The sequence below is a fragment of the Zosterops lateralis genome (assembly GCF_965231275.1).
Source record: "Zosterops lateralis genome assembly, chromosome: Z".
Lineage (NCBI taxonomy): Eukaryota > Metazoa > Chordata > Aves > Passeriformes > Zosteropidae > Zosterops > Zosterops lateralis.
In genome coordinates, this window is record NC_139800.1 from 39,961,129 (window position 1) to 39,988,990 (window position 27,862).

At 37.5% G+C, this 27,862-nt stretch overlaps 1 protein-coding gene across 2 annotated transcripts in view; it reads left to right on the forward strand.

The window, feature by feature from the left end:
- Positions 1-27,862, forward strand: part of LRRC2 (leucine rich repeat containing 2) — an 82,062-nt gene that overhangs the window by 46,488 nt on the left and 7,712 nt on the right. For both annotated transcript variants that reach the window (XM_083882807.1, XM_083882808.1), the window contains one exon: positions 7,340-7,476. In XM_083882807.1, the coding sequence (XP_083738933.1) occupies positions 7,340-7,476 (137 nt within the window). The remainder of the gene's footprint in view (positions 1-7,339; positions 7,477-27,862) is intronic.

A 27,862-nucleotide genomic window follows, 5' to 3' on the forward strand; every position in this document is an offset into this window, starting at 1 on the left:
ACAAGCTCAGGAACTGGGCTCGTGAATCTCACGAGGTTTAACAAGACCAAGTACAAGGAGCAGTGCTTAGGTTGAGGCGCAGCTGGTATCAGCACACACTGAGGGATGAACAGATGGAGAGCAGTCCTGCTGAGAAGGGCTTGGTGGGTGATAGGCTGGATATGACCCACCCATGTTCACTTTTAGCCCAGAAAGCCAAACCTGTCCTGGGCTGCATCCAAAGCAGCGTGGGCAGGAGGGGAGGGAGGGGATTCTGCCCCTCTGCTCTGCTCTGGTGAGACCCCAGCTGGAACCCTGCACCCAGCTCTGGGGTCCCAGCACAGGAAGGATGTGGACCTGTTGGCATGATATCAGAGGAGACACACAAGGGTGATTAGGGGGTTGGAGGGCCTCTCCTATGATGACAGGCTGAGAGAAATGGGCTTGTTCAGCCTGAAGGAAAGAAGGCTCTGGGGTGACCTTATTGTGGCCTTTCGGTACCTGAAAGAGGCCTATAAAAAAGGAGGGCATGTAAAAACAGGACAAAGAGTAATGTCCATAAACTGAAAGAGGGTAGGTTTAGTTTAGATGTTAGATATTTTTTTTTTCTGAGGGTGATGAGGCAATTAAACAAATTGCCCACATAAGCTGGGGATGACCCATCCCTGGAAGTGTTCAAGTCCAGATTGGATGAGGCTTTGGTCTAGTGAAAGGAGACCTTGCCCATGGCAGTGGGGCTGGAATTAGATAGTGTTTAGGGTCCCTTCCAACCCAAGCCATTCCATAATTCAATGATTCTATGCTTGCAGATTAATGTAGAAAGTTGTCTAGTGTTTACTCCAGTTTGCCCAAGTGGATCTACATTTGCATCGATTGGGATCCTTAGATAACAAAGGCATTCTGTAACCTCATCTGTATTTTGTCTCTGACATCTTCTAGAACCACTAATGTGTAAAACGAGAATTTGTATTACCATTATTAGAATGCTGCACTGCTTATATAAAATTAGAGAATTACCAATTCAAGTTTTTAAAAATGAATTAAAAATTTAAATGGAGAATAAATGCAACAACTATGATATTGGATATCCCATCTAAAACCCCTAAATCTTAATTGGGAAGCTTTCAGGGAGGTCATGGATTTCTTCTTGGCTTTTACTGCCTCTCCATGGAAAACACAGAGATGTTAACTGTTTAATTCCAGAATTTACATATTTTATAGAATGAAAATTCAGTGACAAAGCATAATTAAAAGCAGTATTGTGCACCAGTGATTTTACTATTACTACTTTTAATTCAGAAGTTGTGCTTAAATATTATTTGAATGTATATGTAACATGGGTAGGAGTCAAATCCTGCTCTACATTTTTGCAGTCATGGAAGGGATGTCAGCTCCTCCCTCCCCATGGCTGTATTACATACTCATTAAGCCTGATGTTGTCTGGGCAGCATACCAAAGATGGTGGAGAACTTCTGCACTAAGAAGACATGGATAAACCCCTAGATTCAGATTTCAGGCTTGTGGAAGTCCTACATACTGCCTTTCCTCCTTTCTTATTCCCCCTTCTCCAAATGACAATGTCTATGGTATTTGAAGGTTATTTTGGGGTTCATCCCTCCACAGTTTTGTGCTCATTCTGCCAAGACACAGGACTTGAGAATCTTTAGTTTTTGTTAGTGTTTTTTATAGTCATGTATTTGTGCTCTCCCTGACAAAGTTAACCTAGCAGATCTCACTCTGTAATCTGGATTCCCATTCTGGCAGCTCATGTAGCCTAAGTCTATCCTTTCTACATTGTTGGTTGTAAAAATTTTAAACAGTTATTTAGAGGAAGTTATTAGAGATGTGGTGCTGAATGGAAACCAAGCAGAAATAATAATAAAAAAATATAAAGGAAAAGCAAGTTGTTCCCAACTAATTTGGTTTCTATCTTTCAAGAAAATGACTGAGCTTCAAGTCGTAGATCTTGTCTAGCTGGTATTCCATGATGTATTTGATACAGAGAAGTACAGAAAATGAATGTTTGACTCTAACAGAATGGACTTTGATGCCATTGTAAAAATAGAAAAAGACTTGATACACCAGAGACAAAGATATGTTTATTTGGAAAGAGATGGTGTTCGTCATGAAGAAGGTAATTTATGGATTTTCTCATGGATCAGTCTTGACTTTATCATTTAGTAATTTACAGGAACAGGGTTACTGAAATTTTCTGATACAGTTTGTCTGTGTATTGTCACTGCGACATTAGTGGAAATATGGTAAGGCTGATGAGCAGATAAGCTTCTGAAAAAATACAGAGATTAAATTCACAGTTGCAGAGCTCAAGGTCATGCATTCAGTTTTCATGCAGTGTGTCAGACATCATTAAATGCAAAAGACTGAAGAAATAAAATTCCAAATCTAACAGTCACAGGAGGACTATCCAGTAATTTTAGATGAGAACAGATGCAAAATAAGTCTATTAGGACCGTTTAAGGAGGGGAATTTTTATTTTGCCAGTAGAGACTAGAAAAAATGACTTATTCAGGCTAGTAAAATAAATTCCGTAATGTCTGTAACCTGTGAAACATCAGAAGTAAACACCAGGGAAGAAAAAAAGCCTATTTAAAGATGAACTGGACAAAAGAATGAGTGATTCAAAAACTTCTACAAATAACTTTAGGCTAGAATTCTTAAGATTATTCCAAATAAGGAAAATCATGAAACTCAGTAACGTCTTATAACAGCATAACAGCAGCAGATGTAAAAAATAAAGAGTTTTTCAAATGGAATGTGAGAAATAAAAAAAAAAAAAGTGATTATGTGGTCATGCAAAGATTCTATCCAGGAAATCCCAAATAATCTTATATATGTCTTATTGCCCTGGGGTCATGTTAATGCTTGACTACTGCTCACTTGTCAGGTGGCATAACTTAATCTACTGAAGAGCCCAGAGGTGAAAAATAGTCCCTATAGAACTCCAAGAGATTGCTCCCTGAAGGCAGTCTTGGCAAGCTTCATCCCATTCATCTATGTTGTCCTGAGTTTGTTATGGAAATAAAATTCAATTGCATGACTTATGCCTCTTTCCAGTAATTTTCATAATCTTAGACACAGCAATTACTGAAATTGACTGTAGAATCTGTAGTGTCTTTCTGTTGTGTTAGAGAGATTCTATATCACAAGAAAAAATGTGATGCATTTTTTATTTATCTTTTTTCTCATACCTGCAAACCACACTAGGAGCATTGACATGCATATTTAGTTGCTGTGAATGTCAGACAGAGAAGCTGTGCTTGAGTCCATCACACTACCCAGAAAGGCTGCTACATTTTTGTGATTTATTTTTCATAAATGGTTCTGTTCCATGCCTCTAATCATCAGAGATGACCATCTAAACAGAGTTAGACAAGACAGTGACTAGCATGTTGGTAGCATCAGATGTCTTGCCTAGTAGTCCATTAGTAGTCAGTTCTCCAATTGCTAATGGAACTGAGAGGTAGAAATTTCTCTAGAGGTAGAAATGAAATGACTGAAAAATTAGCAACTGCATCTGTTGTGAGTTAACACTTAACAGGCAGCTAAGTCTCTTACAGCTTGCTCAGTCCCCTGCAGTCCAGCCTCCCACAGCTGGATGGGGTGAGAAAAGGAAAGGCAAAAGGGAAAAAACTCATGCATCAGGACAGTTTAAAAAGAAGATGTAAATGATACAAAAGCACTCATCACAAACTGATCCACATTCAGTATCTAAGCAATAGGGACCTTGGAAAACTCACTCTCATTCCACTCTTGTCTCCAACTTTTACTGCTGAGTGTGAAATTATATGCTATAGCATATTCCTTTGGTCAGTTTGGATCGAGTGCCTGCCCTGTCCCCTCTTAGCTTTTTGTCCACTTCTAGCTGACTCACTGGGGCAGCAGAGTGAGAAACAAAATATTTTGCTGTGTTAGCAGTGTTCAGTTACTACATTGTTTGGTCATAAATTCAAAACATAACACCATATGACTTGCTGTGAGAAACACTATATTCCAGATAGAATCACTAGAATATTCCAGTGCTGAAAGAACAGGAAAAACATTCCAGTGCTATTGAATAAATGGCTCTTTTTTCATTCCAATAGGATTTACTCTCCTTTAACAAGGGATTAATTGATTGAGGAAGTACACTGTGATTTGCTGAATTTCTAATTTTAAGATGTTTCTGTTCCAGTGATTATTTTGTTAAGATGAAGTGGTAAATTCATGGTTTTGACATTTAGCATGTGTCATAATATCTTCATCTACATTGTGATACTAAATCTGGTGAGGCCCCCTGATCAGTAAGAAGGATCACTTCTTCTATTATTTTTAGGTGCTTAAAAATACAGAAACAAGGTAGTTCACACATTGACACAATTAAATTAGTTTTATTACCCCACCAACCTTTGTCAGATAGTACTGTAACTGGCAAAGCAATGCCTGTTATAGTCTTACAGAAACGTTTTCTTCTATTTTAACTAAACCAGCAGCTTACAGTAAAGGACACACCATCCTAAAAGGAGAGCTAAATTTTGAAATATACCTTAGTTTCTGGCAGAACTAAAACTGGAAGGGAGCTGGGTGGAAGACCTGATGTTTTTCTTGGCTGCAACTTGTAGAGATTAATATAACAGAGTTCCCACAATATATGCCTTGTCTGTCACATGTGAGGTCATTTGGGTGGTTCAAATTTGGTAGTCTTCCATTTGAAGACAATATTGTGTCCAAGGGAACCTATGGGGTTTATGTAAAATGCAGTGTGATCTGGTGGCTGCTAGTGTTGGCCATCAAACTGCATGTCTCTGGCTCTGACAACAGCAATTTCTCAGAAAAAAATTTAGGACTTGCTACTCCCTATGCTTCCCCTCTGTCCTTTTCTGTGGAGGCACCAAATACCTTCTGGTGAGGATTTCCACAGATTGCAAAAGGTGAGCAACTCTAAGCCCACCTTTTCTTTGGAAGAAGTTTAACTAAGTGTTAATGTCTTAAGGATAAGATCTCTACTATGACACTGTCTTGAGGACACTTAGTACTCTGCAATGTCAACCAAATCTAACAAAACTCCATATTCTTACAGAAAAAAAAAAATAGAAGATTGTTGCAATTTAGAAATGGTACCCCCCAGTTCAATGTCACTCTAAGACTCTTCAAACTATGCACCACTGCATCTTGCTCCCTGGCTTTCCCCTTCCCCTCTCCCTGCAGCACTCTGGAGAGGAGAATGGGAAGAACAAAAGCCAAAAATTAAACCCTGAGAGAAGAAAAATTTACCAGAAACAGAAATAAGTTAATAAAATGTACAGTAGCAACTGCAATACTAATGACAGAAGTTACAAGAAAAGATGTGTTTCACACAGAAAAAACCCCTGATAATAGAAAATTAATAAATCAGATGGCTCCCTCCTCCATGTTTACTTGACAGAATCAGAACCCCTTCTTGGAAGAAAGTCTCTTTCTCCCACTCCTGACAATGATGTGAACTGGTATAGAATAACCTCTGGGTCCTGGCCATGCCCTTTATCAGCTACTGGAAAAATTAGCCCTCTCATGGCCAGATCTGAGACTCTGATTAATATAAGTTTTTGGTTGCTGTATGTCTTGTGTTGCTTAGAAATATCTAGTCTACTTTGAGACTCTGTTGATGATGATATTGTTCTCTCCCAGTTTCCAACTGCTGAATTGCAGTTGTGTTTCTTGATTCTGCACTTTTTTCTGAATTCTGTATTCTGTCACTGGGTAGAAGGGAATACTACTGGAAAATAGATGAGTGGAGAGGAATATTGTAGATGATAACAAACTGAGTACACACAGTCGATATTCTTACAGGAAGGGATCCCATCCAGGACCACCTTGACAAGCTTGAGAAGTGGGTTCATGCGAGGTTCATGGAAGTCAGCTAGGGAAAGTACAAGATTCTGCACACATCCTGGGACAATTTCTAATATCAGTGCAGACTGGAGGTGAATGGGTTGAGAACAGCCACAGAGAAGGACTTGAGGATATTGGTGAATGAGAATTGGATATGAGCTGGCAATGTGCATTTGCAGCCCAGAAAGCCAACTGTATCCTGAGTTGCAGCAAAATAAGTGTGACCAGTTGAGGGGAGGGTGTGACTGTGAGACTCCACCTGGAATACTTCATCCAGTCCTGGGGCTTCCACTACAAAAAAAGCCATGAGCCTGCTGGAATAGATTCAGTAAATGACTATGAACATTGTCAGAGGTCTGGAACACTTCTATGAAGAAAAGCTGAGCCAGCTGAGAGTGTTAAGACTGGAGAAGAGAAGGTTCTGTTGCCACCATATTGCCACCTTTCAACACGTGAAGTGGATTTATGAGGAAGTTAAGGGGAGACTTTTTACCAGTGCCTGTACTGACAAGGACAAGGGACAGTGGCTTTAAATAGAGTAGGTATAGACTGGATGAAAGAATTTTTTTTATGATGAAGGTGATGTGAATTATGCCTGGAGAAATTGTACATGACTCATCATGGGATGTATTCAGTCAGGCTGGACAGGGCTTTGCACTAGATGATTTTTGAAGGTTCCTTCCAAATGAAACCACTTGGTGATTCTCCAAGTCTGTGATCATTCATGTAATACAACAACCAGGCTTTCCATAAAACATTCTCATCTTGTTATGTATTTAATGATTCCTTTGCTAACACATCAGCTGTTTGATATATTCAAATTTCTTCCAGTTAGATTATATCCCAGAATAACTTGCCTTTTTTTTTCCCAGGATATTGCATTTTAATTATGTTTCTAACCCTCCTTTTGCTGACAATTATGCAATGTTATAATTTGAAGAAACAAAAAAATCTTTGTTACTAAATGTAGCATAGAATATTATAGTGGCTTTAAATTAAGCCAGTAGATATGACAAATCACAGTAAATAAAAAAATCGAACACATGCACACATCCATTATATAATCAAAAGTGTGCAATGAAAGACAGAATTCTTGATGTCATAACTTTACCAGGAGTGATTGTTCCCAATGAAGAGGTTGTATAAAAGTTACTGAGATGTGTTCCAGTTGGCAGGCAAATTTTCTACAGTGGACAAACCAAAAGCCAACTTGTCTAGTTTCAGCTGAGGTCAAAAGGGATCTCATCATTGGAAGAAACAAAATATTTGAAAGTCTTTGCTGTCTCCATTCAAACTCTCTCCAAAACCATTGCTGATTAAGGGGCATTATTGCCCCTCAAAATGTTAGTTGCCCCTCAAAAAGCTGAAAATACTTATTAATCTTATTCATCATCACAATAACGAGCTTTTTCTTTGCTTAACTGAATATACTTTTTTTTGCTTTCTCTCTATTTTTTTAAGCACACTGATTTGGATTATCTTACCCTCACAGGCTGCTTAAAAAACCTCAAAGTGCTCAATGTGAGTTTCAATAATTTGAAGTCAGTTCCTCCAGAACTGGGTGATTGTGAAAATCTAGAAAAACTGGATTTGTCTGGAAATATGGAAATAACAGAGCTCCCATTTGAAGTAAGATAACAATCTGTGTTTGTTTTCATATTTTTTATTTGGCTTAAAAGGTATTTTATCACAGTGTTCAAATATTTCCTTAACAGATTAAATCACATTCCTTGTGATTTTAATGTTTTTAATGTTTTTGGAATAATATAATTGAAAATGTCTTGGAAGCACTTACATAGTCCAAAATACTGTTTTAGTTTGCAAGTGACTAATTTTTACTTGTACATATTCTGATGTATGAAGGAGGACAGGATCCTAAAGGAGATTTGGCTGTGGTAAATGCTGTTTTCTGTAAAAATGAAGTGCATCTTGATAGTCAAATTCACATACACACTTTGTTCCTAGTGTCTGTTTTCTTTTAAAAACCGTATGGAGAGTTCTATAAACAGAATTGCATTTTGCTAAAAGCAAAAATATCTCTCTGAAAAGGATATTACATGTGAGGAATGGCATGAAAGTATAATGGACTGAGAAAAGGACTCCCAGGCATGCACCAACATTATTTTTTTTGTTGGCTTCAAAACTGTTCTCTGCCACAGCTGCTCTGAGACTTACTGTCAGGGAGAAGTAAAATCATTGGCTGGTACTTAACCACACTTTTAGCTGTCATCTGTATTTCTCAGGTTCTTAATATCCTGATTTCTGGGGGGTGAATAGAGGGATCTTTAGGGAAAAGTGTCAGGCTCTTCTTTACTGATTCCTACTTTTTCTCTAAACATCTGTTACTGGTGATTCACAGGCAATGTTGGAGTGGATTAAAGTTATGAAAGATCTGATTTAGCTCTGCTTATGCTCTCTTCTGAGAAAAGTAATAGCAATTAATTTTCTCTGCTGACTTTTAATACTGAAGTACTTTATGTCAAAAGAATTGCTAAAAAAATTGTCTGAATTAAACAAAAACAAAGAATGAACTTTCCTACTACAAAAAGAAATGAGAAAGAGATGCTAGCAACAGAACAAGCATTTTAGGTCTCCTTTCTCCTGCCTCTTATCCTTTGGATAGCAAAACCAGGGAATGAAACAGATAGAATTTAACTCAAAAAAGGAATCATAATTGAATCAGAAAATCATGTATCCTGAATAGACAAAGGAATTAAATAAAACTATCTTAGAATAGTGAGTATATTCAAACCTGTGAATCATCAGTTTACCCCAGTCTTTGCTGTTTTAAAATCACTGAGATCACTGAGCGTTTTTCCAGTTGCTTAAAGAGATCTTGTAGTGCAAAGATTTACCCATGTTTATGTGTGATGGGTAGCCTTTGCATGTAAATCTACCTGAACATGTAAGTCTTTCCAGGGCAGAGCCTGAGAGACTGGCGTTTTTTTTGGAGATCTCAAAAATATTGTTTCCTTACAAAACTCTCCTATTCAATGAGATTGAAAGCCATAAAACTGAGTGTAGGTTAAGGCCTAATGGTTCACTTAAAACCTATGGAAAAAAAAATGGAGTTCTGCAAATAACTTTATGTAACAGTAAAAACTGTAAGCAACATAATGTCAGTGTGTACCAAAGGTCAAGAATAAAAATATTGGCACTATCTACTGTGTTTCTCTGGAGGCTGATACTCAATTTGTGTTTGTAGTGATCTGGGAGGTAGGCTACACAAGCTCTTCTGATTTAGATTGTAAACTCAGTTTCTCAGAATCAACATTTCAAGGGTAGCTATGAAAGCTGAACACACAATTAAAGGAACACTTTTGTTGAATGATGCGAAATGCTACAAAGTGTTTGACCTTTGGCATACACACTATGGCTTATGTTATTCAGCAAAATTGCATCAGTATCCTTGCTAGCATAACAGGTGTCTAGTGTTGACTCTCAGACAAACACTTATAGTGATTAAAAGATAATTATTTAATGAATTAAAATATTGCATTTGTCTAAACAGTCTAAAAAGGGAAAACAGAAAGACAGTGTTGGGGGTAGCTTTGGATAATAGCCAAATACCTACCTGTCTGATCACTTCAACCTCCTCTTCAGCACGATGTTGGGAGAAAACAGTTTGAGAAATCTCATGGTTCAAGATAAAAGACGAGGAGATTGTTTCTCATTTACTTTTGTAGGCAAAATAGTCTGTACTTTGGGAAGATTGATTTAATATTTGTCAATATATATTTCAGTAGTAAGAAACAAAGGCACTAAAAAAAATCTTTCCTCCCCTCTCTCCCAAGGTCAACTTCTTTTCAGATTCCTCTTCCATCCCTGAGTAGCGCAGAGCAGCAAGGGAAGTTACAGTCAGTAAACTGTGGTTTATAGCTGCTTCTCCTTCATCCTCAGACTATTGTTCTCCCCTTGTGTGGGTTCCTGTGGGCTGAGCTTTTTTTAGGGATAGCCATCTGCAGCAGCATGAGTCTTCCATGAGCTGTAGTGTGGAGACCTACTCCACCATGCAGCACCTCAACTTTCTCCTGCTTTGACTTGATTTTCCCTCTGTTCTTTCTCACTCTTTTTATTTTCCCCACTTCTCTGGTGGACTTTTTCCTCTTTCTTACATCAGTTTTTAGGGTGGTACCACACACTTTGCTAAGGAGCTTTGCTGTGTCCCGTACTCAGTCCACTGGAGCCATCTGGAATCATTGGTATCCAACTGCAGCAGTCTGTGGTGTCTTCCTGTAGAGTGTCTTCCCTTGAACTCCCCACACGGCCAGCAGTTTGTTATGGACAAGCTATACAAGTATTTATGACCACAAGTTAGATTCTATTATTTATTGTCTAATACAATTGTTGGTAACATCCATCAATCTAGTGAAATGCTCATAAGGGTTGGTCGTGTCTCTCATGTGGAGCCAGTACTGGGAATTGGAGATTATAAGCAAGCAAATATGTGCAAGCTCTGTTTTGGTAGGAGAATGGCTTCCCTTTAGAAAGTTAGGAAGAGAAAACTTGGTAACTAATAGAAAAAATAACATAAAGTGTTGATAAAAATGTTTTCTGTTTATCTCTGTTAGGAAGTTAAGTTTTTATTTGACTTTCAAATCCTTAAAACGCTTTTCTGGGAAGATTAAAGAGAACAGCATCAGTGTTCTTCAGTGTAAAATTTAGTCAAGTCAAATTAATAAGGGTCAACCGCAGCCCAGTAGAAATTATTAAAGTCTAATTTTGTCTCTTTTTTTAATTATTATTTTTTACATAGAGTAATAGCCAGAGAGACACTCCATCCAAAACCATAACATTGTTCTTGTCCAAATGCACCTCATGGAATAGCTGTATCAGCCTGTTGGGAACACGTATATCCAAGTGCCTGGGTTTTTTCAGACAATATTTCTGTTTGGGTACACTTTGGAACAGTTCCTTGTGGGACCTGCCCTGTGCCATGGCATCAGGAGGAAAGCACATTGCTTGTTTGTCTGTTTATTTCTAGAAGGCTCCTTCTCTGTTTATATAGGCCACTTTCAACACTCTGTAAGTCACCTCACTAAATCTTAAAATGAGATAATCTGATGCTACATGAAAAAAACTGAGGGTCTCTGCTCTCATCCTTTACTTTTTCAAGGCTTAGGACTTCATACCATTCCATATTAGGTCCAAGGAAAAGCAAACTGTTTCAATGCCTAGTTTTTAATTTTTAAAAATTTATTCTATTGTTGGATGTCTAACATATTTAGATATTAAAAAGTTACAGTTAAGATCAATATTTAATTACTAAAAATTGGCAGAGAAGATTTATGGATCTGCAATGGAGTTCAAATCCATATTAGCCACACTTGCAAATTAATAATGTCTTCCTCTGGATATAAGTGAAAATATAAATTGAAATAAAATATAAATGTACATAAAAGAAAAGTCAACCGTCATGACATTACAGCTTGTAACAGATATTTTTAGACCTCTGTAGCCAAGTTTAGTAGAGGAAGGTACACAATGAGGCTTATGGTGCAATCCTCCCTGATATGGCACATATCTCATAAGATTCTTAGGCAGAAAGACTTTGTTCTTCTACCTAGGATGCTCAGGAGAGGCATGCCCTGTGCCTCATCCAGTCTCCCTCCTACTGTAATGTGATTAGACTGGATATATATTAGTACTGTAGTGTGATTATACTGGAAAAATTACTAATATTATATATTAGTAGTTACAAGGAGAAGGAGATGAATGGATCTATTTCCAATTTTCTTCTGTATTTTGCATGTGAATTCAAGAATTAATATGATGCTGGTATTTGTACTTTAACTGTTAGATAGAGTTCCTCTCACTATCATCATCGTACAGGTTATGCAATAAATTTCTTCTTCCAGGAAAAAAAAATCTTTATTGTAAATAATACATTTTCTGACAACAGTCAAAAAACTATTCTGACCTTATTTCCCAGTGTGCTTTCTTCAGAAAGTATTACTTTCTACAGTTATTTACTGAATGACACAGTTAGAGTTTCTTGTGCATGATATTTCAGAGACAGATTTGTTGTGGATTTTCTTTTCTGTCAATAATTTTGCTGCAGCCAACAGTATCTATGTGACTGTCCTGGGGTGACTTTATGATGCTTGTATCCCCAGTCGTCTGTTCTGTTTATGTTGGATATTGTGTCCTGTACCTCTAAGACTGGTTCCAAGAGCAAAGATGGAGAAAGAAGAAATGTGCAGTATGTTCTCAGAAACCACACTCACTCCTCCACATTCCGGCTCCTGGATTGTGTCATCTTCAGGACAGACAGACAGTGGGACAGAGATCTCCTGTGCTTTTAGTTAGTTTTTAGCTAGCTGAGGCAGAGAAGTTCCCTGGACTGTTTATTTCCTGTTTCTTGGGGCTGTTTAGACCTGTCCTGGATTGAAAAACCCAGAAAGACACTGGGATCTCATGCCTGTGGCCCACTGGGACCTGGTCCTCAGCACTTTTTTCCAGTGTTGGAGGGACTGATAAGAGACTGAGCAAGGTGAGCTACACCCATGGCAAGGACTTTTTCCAATTTTGCCATCTCTCTTCAGAGCAGTGAGAAGTTTTGTTGTTTCATATTGTTAATTCTTTATGCTTGTGGATACATTGTTAAATAAATAGTTTTTTCCACTTTTCTCTAAGGAAATGTTTTCCTGGACCCACTGCGGGGAGCCATTTGGGTTTGCTTCCCAGAGAGACTCTATTTGGAGGTTTCCTCTTGAATTTGCCCTAAACCGGGAGAGTGACCCAAAGGAACTTCAGTGAGAAGAGAGGGAATATGAAGAAGTTCTAATTTCCCACCATTTGGTATGGCACATGCTGTCAGTCACATGGCAAGCAAGTAATTCCACAGTACCAGGAACAAGACAGAAATGCTTGCAGTAGATGTTCTGATACAGACAACAAAATTTAAAGTTTTTTTTCAAAATTGTTTTACCTTGAACAGTGCTCAATACTACATCTGAGCAGTCCTAGAAAGTGATCAGAATTTTTCCTGTATCATCTGGGTACCACAAAGTGAAGAAATTGGAGACTGTTAAAACATATGAATAATTTGTCAAGCAGAGTGCATATCTATGAATGCCTACATTTTCATGTCAATCCTGTATAAACTGATCTTTGAAATTCAGAGAAATTAAAAGCAGCTTCATGGCTGCTTTAACACACTGTGTTTTCAAAAGGTCAAATTAAATCTTGTTTTGTATTTCTGATGCACAGTTTCAGCTAAGTCACAAAAAAGCACAGAGAAAAAGACCTTTCAAAATCATAGAACTGTAGAATAGTTTGGGTTGGAAAGCATCTGTGTGCAATCCCCCCGCCATGGGCAGGAACATTTTTAACTAGAACAAGTTTCTCAAGGCCCCATCCAATCTGACTTAGAATGATTCCAAGAATAGGATATCTACTACTTCTCTGTGGAACCTCTAGCAGTGCTTCACCACCCTCATTATTAAAAATGCCTTCCTTATATCATCTAATTCTAAACTCTTTTAGTTTGAAAGGTTTATCCCTTGTCCTATCACAATAGTTCCTACTAAAAACTGTCTCCACCTTTATTGGAAGCCCACTTTAAGAACTGAAAGGTGAAAGTGAGGTCTCTCCTGAAACCTTCTCTCTTCCAGGTTAAACAACCCCAGCTCTCTCAGCTTGTCCTTGCAGAGCAGGTTCTCCATTACTCTAATAATTTCTGTTGGTCTCTTCTGGACTCACTCCCAGAGTTCCCTGTTCTTTCTGTGAGAGAGCTGGGTGCAGGGTTCCAGCTGGGGTCTCACCAGAGCAGAGCAGAGAGGCAGAATCCCCTCTCTCCCCTGTTGCCCACGGTGCTCTGGATGCAGCCCAGGACATGTGTGGCTTTCTGGGCTGGGAGTGCCCATGGCTGGGTCAGGTGCAGCCTCTCACCCTCCAGTACTCCCAAACCCTTCTCCCCTGGGCTGCTCTCTGTCTGTCCATCCCCAGCCACTGCTGATACTGGGGTTGTCTTGACCCAGGTGCAGCACCTTGCACTTGATCTTATTAAATCTCATGATGCTCACATGGACCCAGTTGCCGAGTTGGTCCAGGTCCCTCTGGACGACATTGCATCCCTCTGGATATCACATCACATCACATCACATCACATCACATCACATCACATCAATCATCACATCATGTCACATCACTCAAACAGGTCAATTGCACCATTCTGTGTCATCTGCAAATTTGTTGAGGGTCCATTTGATCTCACTGCTTACATTATTGATGATGAAATTGAATAGCACTGTTCCTATACAGACCCCTGAGGCACACCACTTCTCCTCAACTTCCATCCAGATATTGAGACATTGACCTGTACACTGGGGTTGACACCATCCAGCTGATTCCTCATTGACTGACCATTCCAGCCATCAAATCCCTGCCTCTCCACCTCAGAGAGAAGTGTGTTGTGGGGAACCACGTCAAAGGCTTTACAGAAATCCATGCAGATGACTTGTGTATCTCTTTCCTTATCTATTGATTGGAGCCATTCCACCATAGAAGACCACTAGGCTGAGCAGGCAGAACATTTCCTTGATGGAGATCTGCTGGCTGTCCTGAATCACCTTCCAAACTTCTGTGTGCCTTAGCATACTGTATTGGAGTTGCATGGCCAGGTTTTGATAGTGTAGGTGCTACAAGGATGGCTTCTATCAGAAGCTGCTAGAAGCTTCCTCCAAGTCTGGGAGAGCCAGTGCCAAGGCTTGGCTGGTCAGAAGTGGTGGCAATGCTTCAGTTATATTTAAGAATTAAATAAAAGTTTTTGTGCAGATATAGTTGCAACCAGAGAAGAGTGGGGTGAGAACATGTGAGAGGAACAACTCTGCAGACACCGAAGTCAGTGCAGAAGAAAGGGGAGGAGATGCGCCAGGTGCCAGAGCTGAGGTTGTGCTGCAGCCCTTGGTGCAGGTGATGGGGAGGCAACAATGCTCCTGTACCCATAGAAGTCCACAGGGATGCAGAGATCCACTTTTAGCTTCACCCTGGCCTTCTTCACCCCATCCCTGTACAAATGGACTGTGTTCTTATAGTCTTCTCAGGTTACCTGTCCTTGCTTCTGCTACGTATTATTTTATTCTTTCCCTTTAGTTTGACCAGCAGTTTCCCGCTTATTCATTCCAGTCTCTTGTCATCCTTGTCTGATCATTTACACCTGGGGATAGAAAGATCTTGTGCACTATGGAAGGCATCCTTAAATATCTGCCAGCTGTTTTTCACCCTTGTCCCTGACATAAGTTTCCCAAGGGATTGCCATTGACTACGCCCTTGAAGAGCTGGAAATTTGTTTTCCTAAAGCTCAGGGTCCTGACTTTACTCTTTGACTGACTCATATCCCTCAGGACTGTGAATTCCATCAGTGTATGATAACTGCAGCCTAGGCTGCTTGTAATCTTTATGTCACCAATTAGCTCACTTGCACTGATGATCTACAGGTCCAGGAATGCATCACCTCTGGAAAGGCTTTCCATGGACACAGGAGTTATAACTGGTGCTGTTTCTCTGCTTTGCTTACCTGAAAAATATAATTATAAATACTAGTCTCTTAAATTGTTTAATAATGATAACAGGTGTTGACCCTAAAAAAATCCCTGACGTGATCAGGGATTTATTAGGCACTAATACTAGTCATCTATGGCTTTCAAATGCAACAGTATCCAGAATAGGCATAAATAATTTTTTATACATTAATATGATTCCAATTGATATTTTCAAACGGAGGTTCAACAGCTGGAGAATTTTCAGTGTCTTTTCTCCTCTTCTTGTTTGTCTGTTCAGCCCTCTTCATCAAAGCCACACATTTAGCAGGAAGAATAGAGGCACAAGCTCTATGTGTGTGTGTGGAGACTTCAAATAAGTCCCCACTGGGCATTTTCATGTCACTTCTTGTCTTTGTGATCAGTTATTGACATGCCTCAAGGCCATTACCTGGTAAGTGGCACACCAGCCATCTATATAGAAATGTAAAATAATAGGTTGTTTTGCCAGCACATTATTCTTCAAATCTGTATGCTTCCAAACCTGTCTCATTTCATTGTTATTAGGTTGGGGTTTTTTAATGTGTGTGACAATTATAAATAAAAAATGCAATCACATGTACAAGACATTAACTTCCCAGAGGTTTCACTATCCAATAAGGCACCAGAAGAACTCACCTGTAGGTCCTTCCTGCCTTATTAAATGGGACTATAAAGAATCTTTTGAATTTTTACTTCTGTAAGATTTTTCATAGGTTGCAAAGGAGCTATGTATCATATTTGTTAAAAATGGAATTGTAAGTTGCAAAGGAGTCATGTACAAGATTTGCCAAAAATGGCATTTTATTTGTCGAGTTTTTCAGGACCACAAAGCAGAGAGGACTGCTATAATAAAGGATTAACTTGCTGCTGGGAAGCTAACCTCTGGTAAATTTTTCTTTTAAATCACTAGAAGAGTCCAATTGACTGTAATTGGGCTAATATTTCTGTACATACATTATTCAATCTCAGAAGTGGTTTTCCATTTGCTTGGCTTGGTTGCATCTCCATTAGACAGGATTTCATCTTGTACTTCTTTGCTCAGGGCTTATATTCTCTTTGAATTTGCTTAAAGCTCATGATGAGTTGCTTTCCAATGCAGTTGGTCAAAGTGTCAATCCATGCAAAACAACAGCTGTGTTATGGAACTGGTGTAAGATGCAATATCAAACATTAGCAGGAGGGGTGTGAAACCTAAAAAAGCAGGTGCAAAGGTGTTAGGTGTCAGAAGAGATTCTCGGAGGCCTTACTGCTGCAGGCATTCTCATCAATGTTTTAATAGCTGAAGGGCTAAAGAAGGACACAGGTCTATGTTAGGAAATAGGATTATGCAGTTAGGCATGGAAAAATGTGTTAGTTGATCCCACTCTTGACACTGTGCTTCCAAAGCCGCCTAATTAATATAGCATCATTTTAAAACCACTTCACTATCAGAATAAGTCAGCAGCTAATAATAACAGTCCGCTTCACTGGAGATCTGACCCATCTTACCTCCATGCTGTGGTGCCAGTGACCTTTCCTTTACCTTTCACATTAGTTCAGTAAAAGTAATATCACCTTTCACAGTCTAAAATGTTTTTGTAATAGGGAATGACAGACAGTAGTTTTACAGCATAAGGGAAGACTTAACAATGACCAAAGGGGCATAATGTGAACATTAAAACATGGATATATTATTACAAAAAACATGAATATAACTGTAAAAGAATTCAGTGGTAGGAAAGAGTATTTGGTACTGCACCAGCTCTGCTCTTTCTCAAAACAGTTCCAAATCTCTTTGAAGGCAAAATAGGCTTTCAAATTTCTAATAATATATCTTCCATTCATCTGTGAGATAATCTGAGGCAGATTTTATATAGCTACTGAATAGAAGCAGAGAGCAGAACAAATACATAGCACTATCAGACTTGCATGTTATGTCTTGCAAAAAAATTACTCTGGTGCCAACATATGTGTATTGATGAGAATCAAAACAGAGGGAAGGGAGAGAAAAACTATTTGTTTAAAATGCTATTTATTTTTCCATAAAGCACTGATAATGAGAGATATTATTTATTCACTAAGAAGAATGGAGAGTATATTTGAAATTAATGTGTTTAATTTATTACTGAATATATTTTAATCAGCTGTTAACTAATTACTGGTAGTTACATGATCAATTCATTAGAGCTGTAAAAAACATTTGGTAAGGCTGTAATTTTTATTCATCATCATTGATCAGTGGGAAAGATATAAAGACAGAGATACTCTGATAAGTTTAAAGTAGACATCATCCTAGGAATTTTTTATCTCATATAGAACTCAGGTAAGATTTCTGCCTTAGTTGTCCTAGACAAAAGAGCATAGAATTATACCCAATGTGAAGTGGAAAGGATGTCAAATTTGTGAGGGAATTCAAAGAAGGATATATCTCAATGGTTCCTGCTTTATTTATTGAAGAGATGCCAACTCACAAGCCTGGACTTCTAAACTGCATTCTGTCCTGGGTTGTAGTGTAGGATGTACAAAAAGTATTTATTCTATCACCATCTTCATGAACTGTTGGAACCAGGTGAGGCAGTGTCTTCCCAGGCCCCCTGCCTTTGGGGTGTCTTCTGCTAATGGCCCATCAACGCCTGGCCCATGACTCACAGGTAACTCCCTCCAAGAGTTATCTCTGTTTAATGGGCCATCAAGGACCCACTTCATGACTCATCATCCCATTGGGAGATGCTCTGCCCAGGGGGAAGAGCCAAGCATTCTCACCTGGATATAATCTGGGATTTGGGACAGTACAAGCAGCCCTTACCCACTGGTTTCCCAGAGGACCAGAGCTCCCAGACCTTTCTACAGGATCACGGCTTCAGGAAGACCACCTCATCTGGACTGCTTCCACCACCCTGCTCAGGTTGTATTCTGACTCTGTCAGTGGTCTTTTGTGTTATTGCATTTATTTTATCTTACCTTTTTTCCTTTCTTCTTATTAAATTGTATTTCTGACTTGGACCCTCTCACTCGTTTTGCTTTCAAACCACAACACATTCTAAACTGCAATACAAAGCAGTATAAGCTCAGATTAAGAAATGAATGGCTGGAAAGCTCAGAACAAATAAAAATAATGGAGACAATTCTTCACTTGCTCTTTAGACTGCTCATATAATTCACAATTTTGACTTGTCATAGGGCTGTTTCCTACTGATGGAGTTTAAAAGGTGACGTGTAATTTTATGAATAATAAAAGCAAATGTTATAGAGGTAATGGAAATGTAATTTGTAAAAATAAGATTTCCGGAATTCTCTTATCTTTTACTTTGCAAAATCAACCTTTTCTTTTTGTTCTTTTCTATCTATTTTTAGTTGACATATGTTTTATTAGATTCCCCATCACCTACATTACTGTGGTCACGTCAAACTTTTTTTTTTTTCAACTAACCTGAGGTGATACTGATAATCTTGGTTTGCCAAATTTCTTTGGCTCAAAATTTGAGATTCCATGTACCAGTTTACACGCACAGTGTGGATGTTGGGTACATGTGACCAGTGTTTGCCTGTGTGCACAGTTTGTGTGAAGAATGTGTATGACTGTGTGGAAGGACTTCCTCTGACTGTGTCGGCTACACGACACACGATTATTTGGCTACAAGACTGGAGAGTGTATGCATCACACACTGCTGCTGAGGGATAGCTGCTGCTGACTCCTAGCTTTCAGTCGTGTCATATGCTGGTTGCCATGTTAATTTCATCTTGAAACACAGAATTGGTCAGTTGAAAGTTATGTCTGAAGGGTGTGACAGTGGTAGCAGAGTGGCTACTAGTGTCTGGATCACATGTGGGTGTCCCTATTTCAATATTTGCTGCTCTTTTCTGCCCTTATGATTTCTCTTTGAACACAGTCCTTTCAGTGAAGAGAGGCGAATTAAGGAGAGGCCAGGCTACTTCAAACTGTCTTTAATACAGCTGAAATACATTTAATTCTCAAATGTAAAGTGCTCTTTGAAATAGTGTTTAGAGGCAACAAAAAAGTCATCAAGATTAGATGGCCTAATGTGATGCTTCAGAATGCTTCAGATGCTTCATGATGTTTCAGCTGCATTCATGTAGAATGTTTGACTACGTTTTTCAAAAAAAAAGGGAAAAAGTGAGGAAGTGCTAAAAAAATAGATTCTCTTAAATCTCAATTTCATTGCCATTAATTAAGGTCTTGGTATACTTGTTATGTTTCATACCTGGAGTGATCCTCAGCAACTCAAGATTAGAAATCAGGAAATCTGTGTCATACTTTCTCTGATGTACTTTTTCTCCTTGGTAAGTGACTTCCTGCCACTATGTTTCTGTTCACTTTTGCCCATTTGCTTGTAGTGACTATTAATGGTATCGAAACATCACATTTGAGAACTCTTACCATGTGTTTTTTAGAGCATTGCATCACAGAAATTTATTTGCAGGGTTTTTTGCACTCTGGTAATAATGATATCAGTATAGTAATAAACCCTAAATTGCAGATCTGCTTTACAAGAAATTAAACTTTTAGATGTTTTGACATTTGAAATCTCAATAAGCAGTATTATTCTACAATACACTGGTGAGGTGTTTGTGCTGTATTCTGAGATTGAAAAAAATTGAACTGTGGTTCTTTGGACTGTGACATAGAAATAGAGGTTTTCATTATTTGTGTAAATGTTTCAGTTTCAGAATTCTGTGAAGTTTTTAAAAAACATTGTTGCAAATTCTAGAACCTAATTGTGTAGAGGTTTCATTTTATCGAGAGGTGCAATAATTTTTGGTGATGTTGCTCTTGTGAGGAACATTGTGAAGGAAAAATATGTAATGAGCTACCAATTTCTCACTCAATTGTTCTAACCTTTACAGTTTTTCCTACTCTTGATTTAGGTCTTTCAGAGCTACTGCAAACCAAACATTTAAAGAAAATAAGAAAATGTTTCCATTCTGTTATTATCTATTGTTCATCTCGAAATCCCATATATTACTATAATTTACCTAGAGGAAAATTGGGAATGATGGTGTTTTGTGTATAATATTGCTTTACTTAGTGGGAAGTAATTTGGGATTAATTATTTTATATGAAATTACATATATATCCAACTGTTTATTTGTTTTTTTGACCACTTAATGCATAGTGAGCACAAGACTTTCACAAAGTTACTTTTTTTTCCCCATCTTTTCCCAGGTTTCAGTCAGTTTAAGAAATGTTCTTGCATTAGTCTGTACTTCTCGGTATTAGATTTTATTTGCAGTTGTGAAAATCTTGACAGCTTCAGATGCATGCTGTTAATAATAAATGTTACTCCTATGTATTTGCTCAGCAGTCATACTTTCTTTTGCTATATTCATGTTTTTATATGCTCAAAGCATTATATAGATATTTGCAAAATGTCATGGTCACAGAAAATATCTGATACTGTATATGATATACGCAAATATGACAAAGTTTTTGTTTTATTATAAAAAAGTTACGGGGGCTATATATGCCTCTAGCAGCAATATGTAGCTAAACCAAGATAAGTAGCTTGGATGCAATCTGAAGGGAATTGAGTAGTAAAACATCTGTTTGTAAGCTACTTATATTGATATAAGGCATAGAAATAAAAGTGTAAAATGTATCTGAGCTTATACTGTTTCAGTACCATGAAACCTGATTCTACACAATTTATCTTCTGAACAGCTATACTGGGACAGGCTAGATGACTGATTTTGTTAGCCATTTTTTCCTCATTGTTTAAGAGACACGGGGCAATATTTAGCAACCCAAGGAGCTTATGGAACAAGCCTTCAGCTGCATTCATGCCTATATCTTCCTGAGGTACTCTGAGCAAATGGGAGAGCTCTTGATATAATCTAGACCTAGCAGCTTCCCCGAGAAACAAGGGCCTCTTGGCTACACTGAAGACCTGGCTAGATATATTCTATGCAGGCAGGTGGGTTTTTTTTTTTAAGGCCATTTCAGCAAATGCTTCATTAATGTATAATGGAAAAAACAATCAACTAACCAACCAAAAAATCCAAGGAAAATATAATTTCTAGACTTCCTAGTAAAAAGCAGATGATGTTTGTCAGCTTGCTATGTTAACATCCCTACCAAAGATTTCATGGATGAGTGGTATAACTAGAGGGCTGCTCTCCAGAACCTGTGCCACATCTTCGTAAATTTCACATATGGGGAATTCTACCTCTAAAATGCATCTCTAAAGTCCAGCTTCATTGCAAGCTTTCTAAAGTATGTATATAGATAAGTATTCATTTTTATATTTAACAGACATCTAATAAAAACAACAAAATTCAATGGTTGCCCTAAGGTTACCTAGTCACAGAATGGATAGTATATTACAAAATAGCACTGAAGCACTAAGAACTGTAAGAATTCATGGTCTTATGCTCTTAATTTCACCAACAAGTTCTTATAAAGTTGCCAGATATCTATTTGTACAAAAAACTGCTCATTGTGCATACATGTATGTGCCATTCCTTAGCTTTCTTATCCAAGTCAGAAAAAAGCCTCTTGTATATCTGATTATTTTACTAATACTAGCTTTATTTTCAATTTGTTTTTGCATGTTTGTGTCAAAGCAAGACATAAAACTTCCTAGAAATACTGTTATAAAATGGGGAGAACAGAATCCTTTGGGAAGAGATATAGTCAAAATTTTTCCTTTTAGCTTTGTCATTAACTGAAAGAAAGTATATAAAAAACCCATGTGTGTCTAGCAGCATTATAAGAAAGGAAGGAAGAGAAAGGAGAGAAATTTTGCTGTAATCCTGTCAAGCCACAAAACAGTGACTTCTTGTGTTGAATTGTTGACAGTGTCCTCAGTTGTAGGTTTCTGTACTACCAGTGTCATACACATGTAGTCTGTGGAGTTAAAAAAAAAAAAAAAAAAAAAAAAAAAAAAAAAAAAAAAAAAAAAAAAAGAAAGAAGGATATTTTACAACAATATGCTAGACTATCTCTTGGTGATGGAACAGAATATGTCTTTAAAGAATCTTTTGATAGGTTCAAAGACTTTTTGTCTCCAAACATGCTGGATAGGTCAGTTAATGTCCATATGCTACTGACATTGCTGTTCTTCCTCATCTAATGGTTTTAATTGAAACTTTAATGGACTTGTATGTGAAGACTACATTCCCCAGCTGAGCTACTGGACCTATTTACATTGATGAAAAAATTTTAATTGACTTTTGGAAGAGCCTAGTTTTCCCTTCTTCCTTAATTTATAAGTTTTAGAAATTTGAATATGAGATGACTTTATGATGACAAAGCTCAATAATGTATGCAGACTGTGTGTAGCTGCAACATCAAAGCTATGAAAATTTAATGTAAGTAATCAACATAAATTTATTTTTGAGACAGAAGATTTGTTTTGGCTTTAGCCCAGGAAATCATTAATTGTATACTTAATTTCATACATGTGACTCTTCTGTTGGCTTGGAACAACTCTTATGCTTAGACTTAAACACAAAATCCACATTCTCAGGGATTTTAACTGTATGATTATAGTCCTGCCCTTGTTGCTGTGTGATTTTTCAATCACCTGTGACTAATCAATACCTGATACTTTTGTGAACATTACATATGTTGCAAGTATTGCATATATTTGGATAAATTTGAATATTGAATATTGAGTAACACTGATTTCCTAATTTTTTTGTAGAGCTAATGAAAGATTTATGCATACAAAACCCTATTTTTATAATAAGCAATGTTGCTTTCCATGAACTTCTAATGCTAAGATCATCCTATTTACTCTATTAGACACTAAACTTTTGTTGTTTGGATGATGAAGTGATGAACAGTGAAAGAGAACAATGTTCAACTTCCAAGTAAATGGTTTGGCATAAGGATAGCAGTGTCTGTTGGTGGATTAACTCTACGAAAGTCCTAGGATTTTAGCATTGCAAAATCAGAATGATGCCATCACAGTGAATGCTGTCTTTCACTTAAATTTCTTGGGTATATCTTACCAAGATGTCATGATCCAATCAGTGAGAAATGTCTCTGCACTAATTAAGTGCAAACTACACTATATGCTAAAGTCAACAACACAGATTTTATTTAACCATCAATATGAAGTAGAAAGAAAGAAATAGAAAAGGCAGAGGGGAGGGAGATAAAAAGTAGAAGATACTTGCCACCCTTGAATCCAGCAGTGTCCTGTTGGTCCTTAATCACTCTGGGCTTCTTGGTGGTGGGATTCCTAAGGTCTTTCAAGGCTCCTTGCTATTTACACATTTTAGCAAACAAAGGAATTAATTTTCATTGGCTACACTGTTCTCTTATTCTATTGGTCATGTAATTACCTCACTTCTAATGATAGTAAGTCTAAGTCCTTAGTTTTTCTCTTCTTTTGGGTTGATGGGTTTCTTGGGTTGGTGTGCTGTGATTTGGTGCTTGCGATCTTCCCCTGCAGAAATTGCCTTTTACCCAGATGGAGATTATTTCAGCACAGTTGCTGAGCTGGCTTTCCTTGAGGCTTATAAACTCTGCATTCTTTGTGGTCATTATCAGTGATAGATTTTTCTCCCCAAGCTTTTTTAACCTCCCCCATGAGATAACACTGGGAGAATAGCACCATCTTTATCTTTTCTCAAGCTCATGATGTGTTGCCTTAATTTACTGTCCAGGTTCCAGGTATCATCCACAGAGGCTTCTTCAGAGGGGCTTTGGTGATTACGGATGATATCCATACCATAGCTTGGGGTGAGCTTTGTTTGACTGGCAATAAACATATCAGAAGTTGCTTCTTTACGCAGTTTACCACAGTGTGAATTTTTTTCTAGATGCGTTGTCCAGGATGTACTATCCAGATCTTCTCTCTATCAGACCTGGAGTTAGTGATATCCTGTCACTCCATTCTGTGCTTATCTCATTTCATGGCGGAGTCCTTCTCCTTAACAGAGGCCTTAACAGTGCTTAAAAAATACCACTGTGCTCTTTAAGGAATTGCATAAGATACAACCAAATGAAGTGCTGTTCAATTTCATGCATTTTTGGGCCTCAGAGGGTTTAGTCACAAAACACATGAAATTAGTACTCTGTTTCTAAGCCATTGGCTTGACTGTTGAATGCCTTTGCTTTACCAAGTTTAAGAGTCCAGTTTAGCAGTCTGATGCTGAACTGGGCAATAAATATACAACCATATCTTCATGAAGGGTATCTTCCACCTCTTAAGATTCTTGTACTAAGTTTCTGTAATGGGTGCTTTTATCCATGAATGTCAATGAGATCATAGAAGAGGTTACACTTGCAGCCCAATGAAAGAAAAGGTAGGAACTTGGTTTGAAGTCACAATATCTAAGTGGACAACTGTTACCCCTGCCCTTAGAGGGGCAACACGTTGCGACGTGGGTGTGGACCTTCACAGAGGACGGCAGGCAGCAGCTTGGTGAATCATGGAAGGCTCCTTTATTATCTGACTCCAATAGGCTTATATACATTTTGTACAGAGGGCCAAGATTGGCCCAAAGAGGTTACAACCTCCTGACTCTGTTGGTCAATATGACCATCAGTCAAGTTCTCTCTCAGAGAACAAGAATGCAAAACATACAGATAAATTCTAAGAATACAATATTGTTTACATGAAGCAGCGTGCAAAGCTGCTGCAAAGACTCAAACACTTGAAACCAAGAAATGCAGGGACGACAGACAACTATGCAGTTTGCTCCTGGGATGTTTCTTTTTCATATATATCCTGCTGTGTTCAGCAGGTTAATAGTGAGTGTCAATCTACGGGAAAAATATATATGATAGCCTATACCACTGAAGTGGTACAGTTTGTTTTTTACCTAACTTCTGAAATTTCTGGGCAAAAATGCATTTGTAATGTGTGGATAGACATTTCTAGGTTAATCTTTTTCATGTCTTGTCGTGCATTGACTTTGATGGGCTGCAGTTTCTGTTATTTACATGTCACTGCAAAACGGTATTTTAACGCAACGTTACACCTTTTAATTTGTCGATGCAAAGTAGTAAGCAATTCATGGTAAATAAGCCTGCAACCTTATGTGCAAATCCTTTTCACAGCAAAAAAGCAGAAGAAAAATAAAACCCCACCCATTAATCAAATAATAGTTAATTCCAGAATATGTTGTCCTTTTCTTTCAACTGAAGGTTTAACTGCCAGAGAGAAAAAGAAACAGGGGACCTCTGCAATGTTATCTGGATTAATTCTATGAACAAAATTATGAGGATAAGCTAAATGGTGCAGTTTGTCAAAGAAAAATGACAAGAATGATTAAACATAAGGACTACAATAAGTCTGTCCAGGTAGCTAGAGTATTAAATGTGGCTATTCTTTTTTTTTTTTTTAATGGACTTGAATAAAGCCTATATAGTGATTGATTCAAAGTTGCATCATAAAGGTAAATAGTAAAAATCAACATCAAACAAAAATTAATGATAATTTAAAAATGATATGAGAGCCATGCCTGTTTGAAAATCAAATGTAATAAAAGGTGCAAAAATCCATCAGTCTTTTTAGGAAGAGATAAAATACAGAGTGTTTTCTTTAGAAAATATAATACACAGCTGCCATAATTTCTAATGCATCATCTATCATAGGCATTTGTTGGTAACATATCATGAAGATATTAAATTAAAAATTCCATTAGATTTCAAGATACTCTAGAAAATGGACTGCTGTGTTAAATATTACCCTAAAAGTACAAGTACTGAAGGCTTGCAGCATACACAAAATAATCATGGCTCCAAATGTTCTGAGGCATGCTGAACCAAAATTTGTATTGATAGAGCAGATGGCGTTGTCTTGTTTGTACATTTTTACGGGAATACAAACTCCTGAAAATGTATATTTTAATCTAATCAAGTATTAAAATATCAAACCAATCTGTATACCAGACTATTTGAAAAATGGAAGAAACAGCTATATTTCTTAAAAAGGTAATACTTCCATATTAAGATTGGTTGTCATATTTAATACAATAAAGCACTTTCAGGGAAGACTAGTTGAAGAAGTGTAAATTTGCCATCTAATCTTAATGTTACCAAGTTGTTTCACTGTGACGGGTAACTGCATGTAAATGCAAAGTGTTTAGGAATTCGAGTGAACAGTAAAGAAAGTATATTTTAACATATATCTGCTTCTCTCTGTTTAGAGATTATGGCTTTTCTTCTTTGGAGATGGTTTGGGAACATTTTGGGTGGCATTTAAACCTGTGGATAGAATTTTAATTCTGTACTTGCAAAATTTTTGGGAGGAGAGTTTGTTGAAATACATGTATCAGCAGTTTTAGCAAGATATTCTGAGTTTAGAGAAACCTTAAATCCTTGCTTGGGATTTGAAATCATGATGATGATTTGAAACCACAAAGGTATTGTAGTATAAAGATGGTGCCTGTTATTTTCTTTACTATCCTGTTGTTACAGCCTAGAAGAGTCACTGTGCTTTCCTTGTTCAAGGAGAGATTCTGTTTTTCTGGAAACAAGATTCAGCATCTTGAATATGACTGAATGTTCATTGCTTGTAGTCAGTCTCTAAAATGACAAAATGGTTGGAAAGTAAAAAGTGTCACAATAAAATGTGTTTGCCTGGTCTGGATCTGTAGTGAGACATATGCATGGTGATGACTCACCAGGACTGTTTTAAGACAGTGGTGGTGGGGGGGAAGATTTTGAAATCATACCTTTGACTTCAGGAACTCTGAAACTCTATTTTTGAAAGATAGACTTCATTGTGTAGTCATTTGTAATAGGATAGCTTCAGTAAATCTCCCTGAAAATATTTCTCAAGATGACAAGATTTTGCAGCTTGTGAGGTTATAACTAAAAAAAAGAAACAGCAAGCAAATAAAACCCATAAAACCCCAAGACAAACAAGAAACCTATATCCCACAAAACCAAAACCAACAACAAAAAACCAACCCCCCTCAAAAAAAAAAAAAAAAAAAAAGAACCACAAACAAACAAAAAAAAACCCCCAAAAACCAAGCACAGAAACAAAAATAATCCACAAAAAGCCACCATCAAAATATCTCTAAAGAAATGAGTTCTCTCACAGTACCATGCTGTGAGTGTGAGGATTTTGAACAGCAAGGGTCAAATTAAGATAAAAGTCTGGCAGTATTACAATTAAAAGGAGCTTGCATAGAAAATATACCCCCTGCCCCGACAGGTCTTAATTCTTAATAATTAAAAAATAATTGTCAAGGATTCAGAATATATTTTATTACTTTATATTTTTTTGATATTTTATCCTTTGCATGTCTTCTCCTCTCCTTGGAAGTGGAAAATGTGTTTGGTTTGAGGTTTTTTTCTGTATTCTGAGGTACCTTCAGACAAAGGCCGAGGAAAGTTTTTTGCTACTTTTTTTCCCTGTATCATGATCTATAGAGTTTGATTGTGATGGTGAGTGATAATTAAAACCTCAGAAATACAATTTCATTTCAAAAATAGTTTTTTGGTTTATACTTTATACTCCTTTGACATTCACCTTAGCTAGCTGCATGCTTTTATGAACACTGGTGGGGTGCATAATTGATTCACT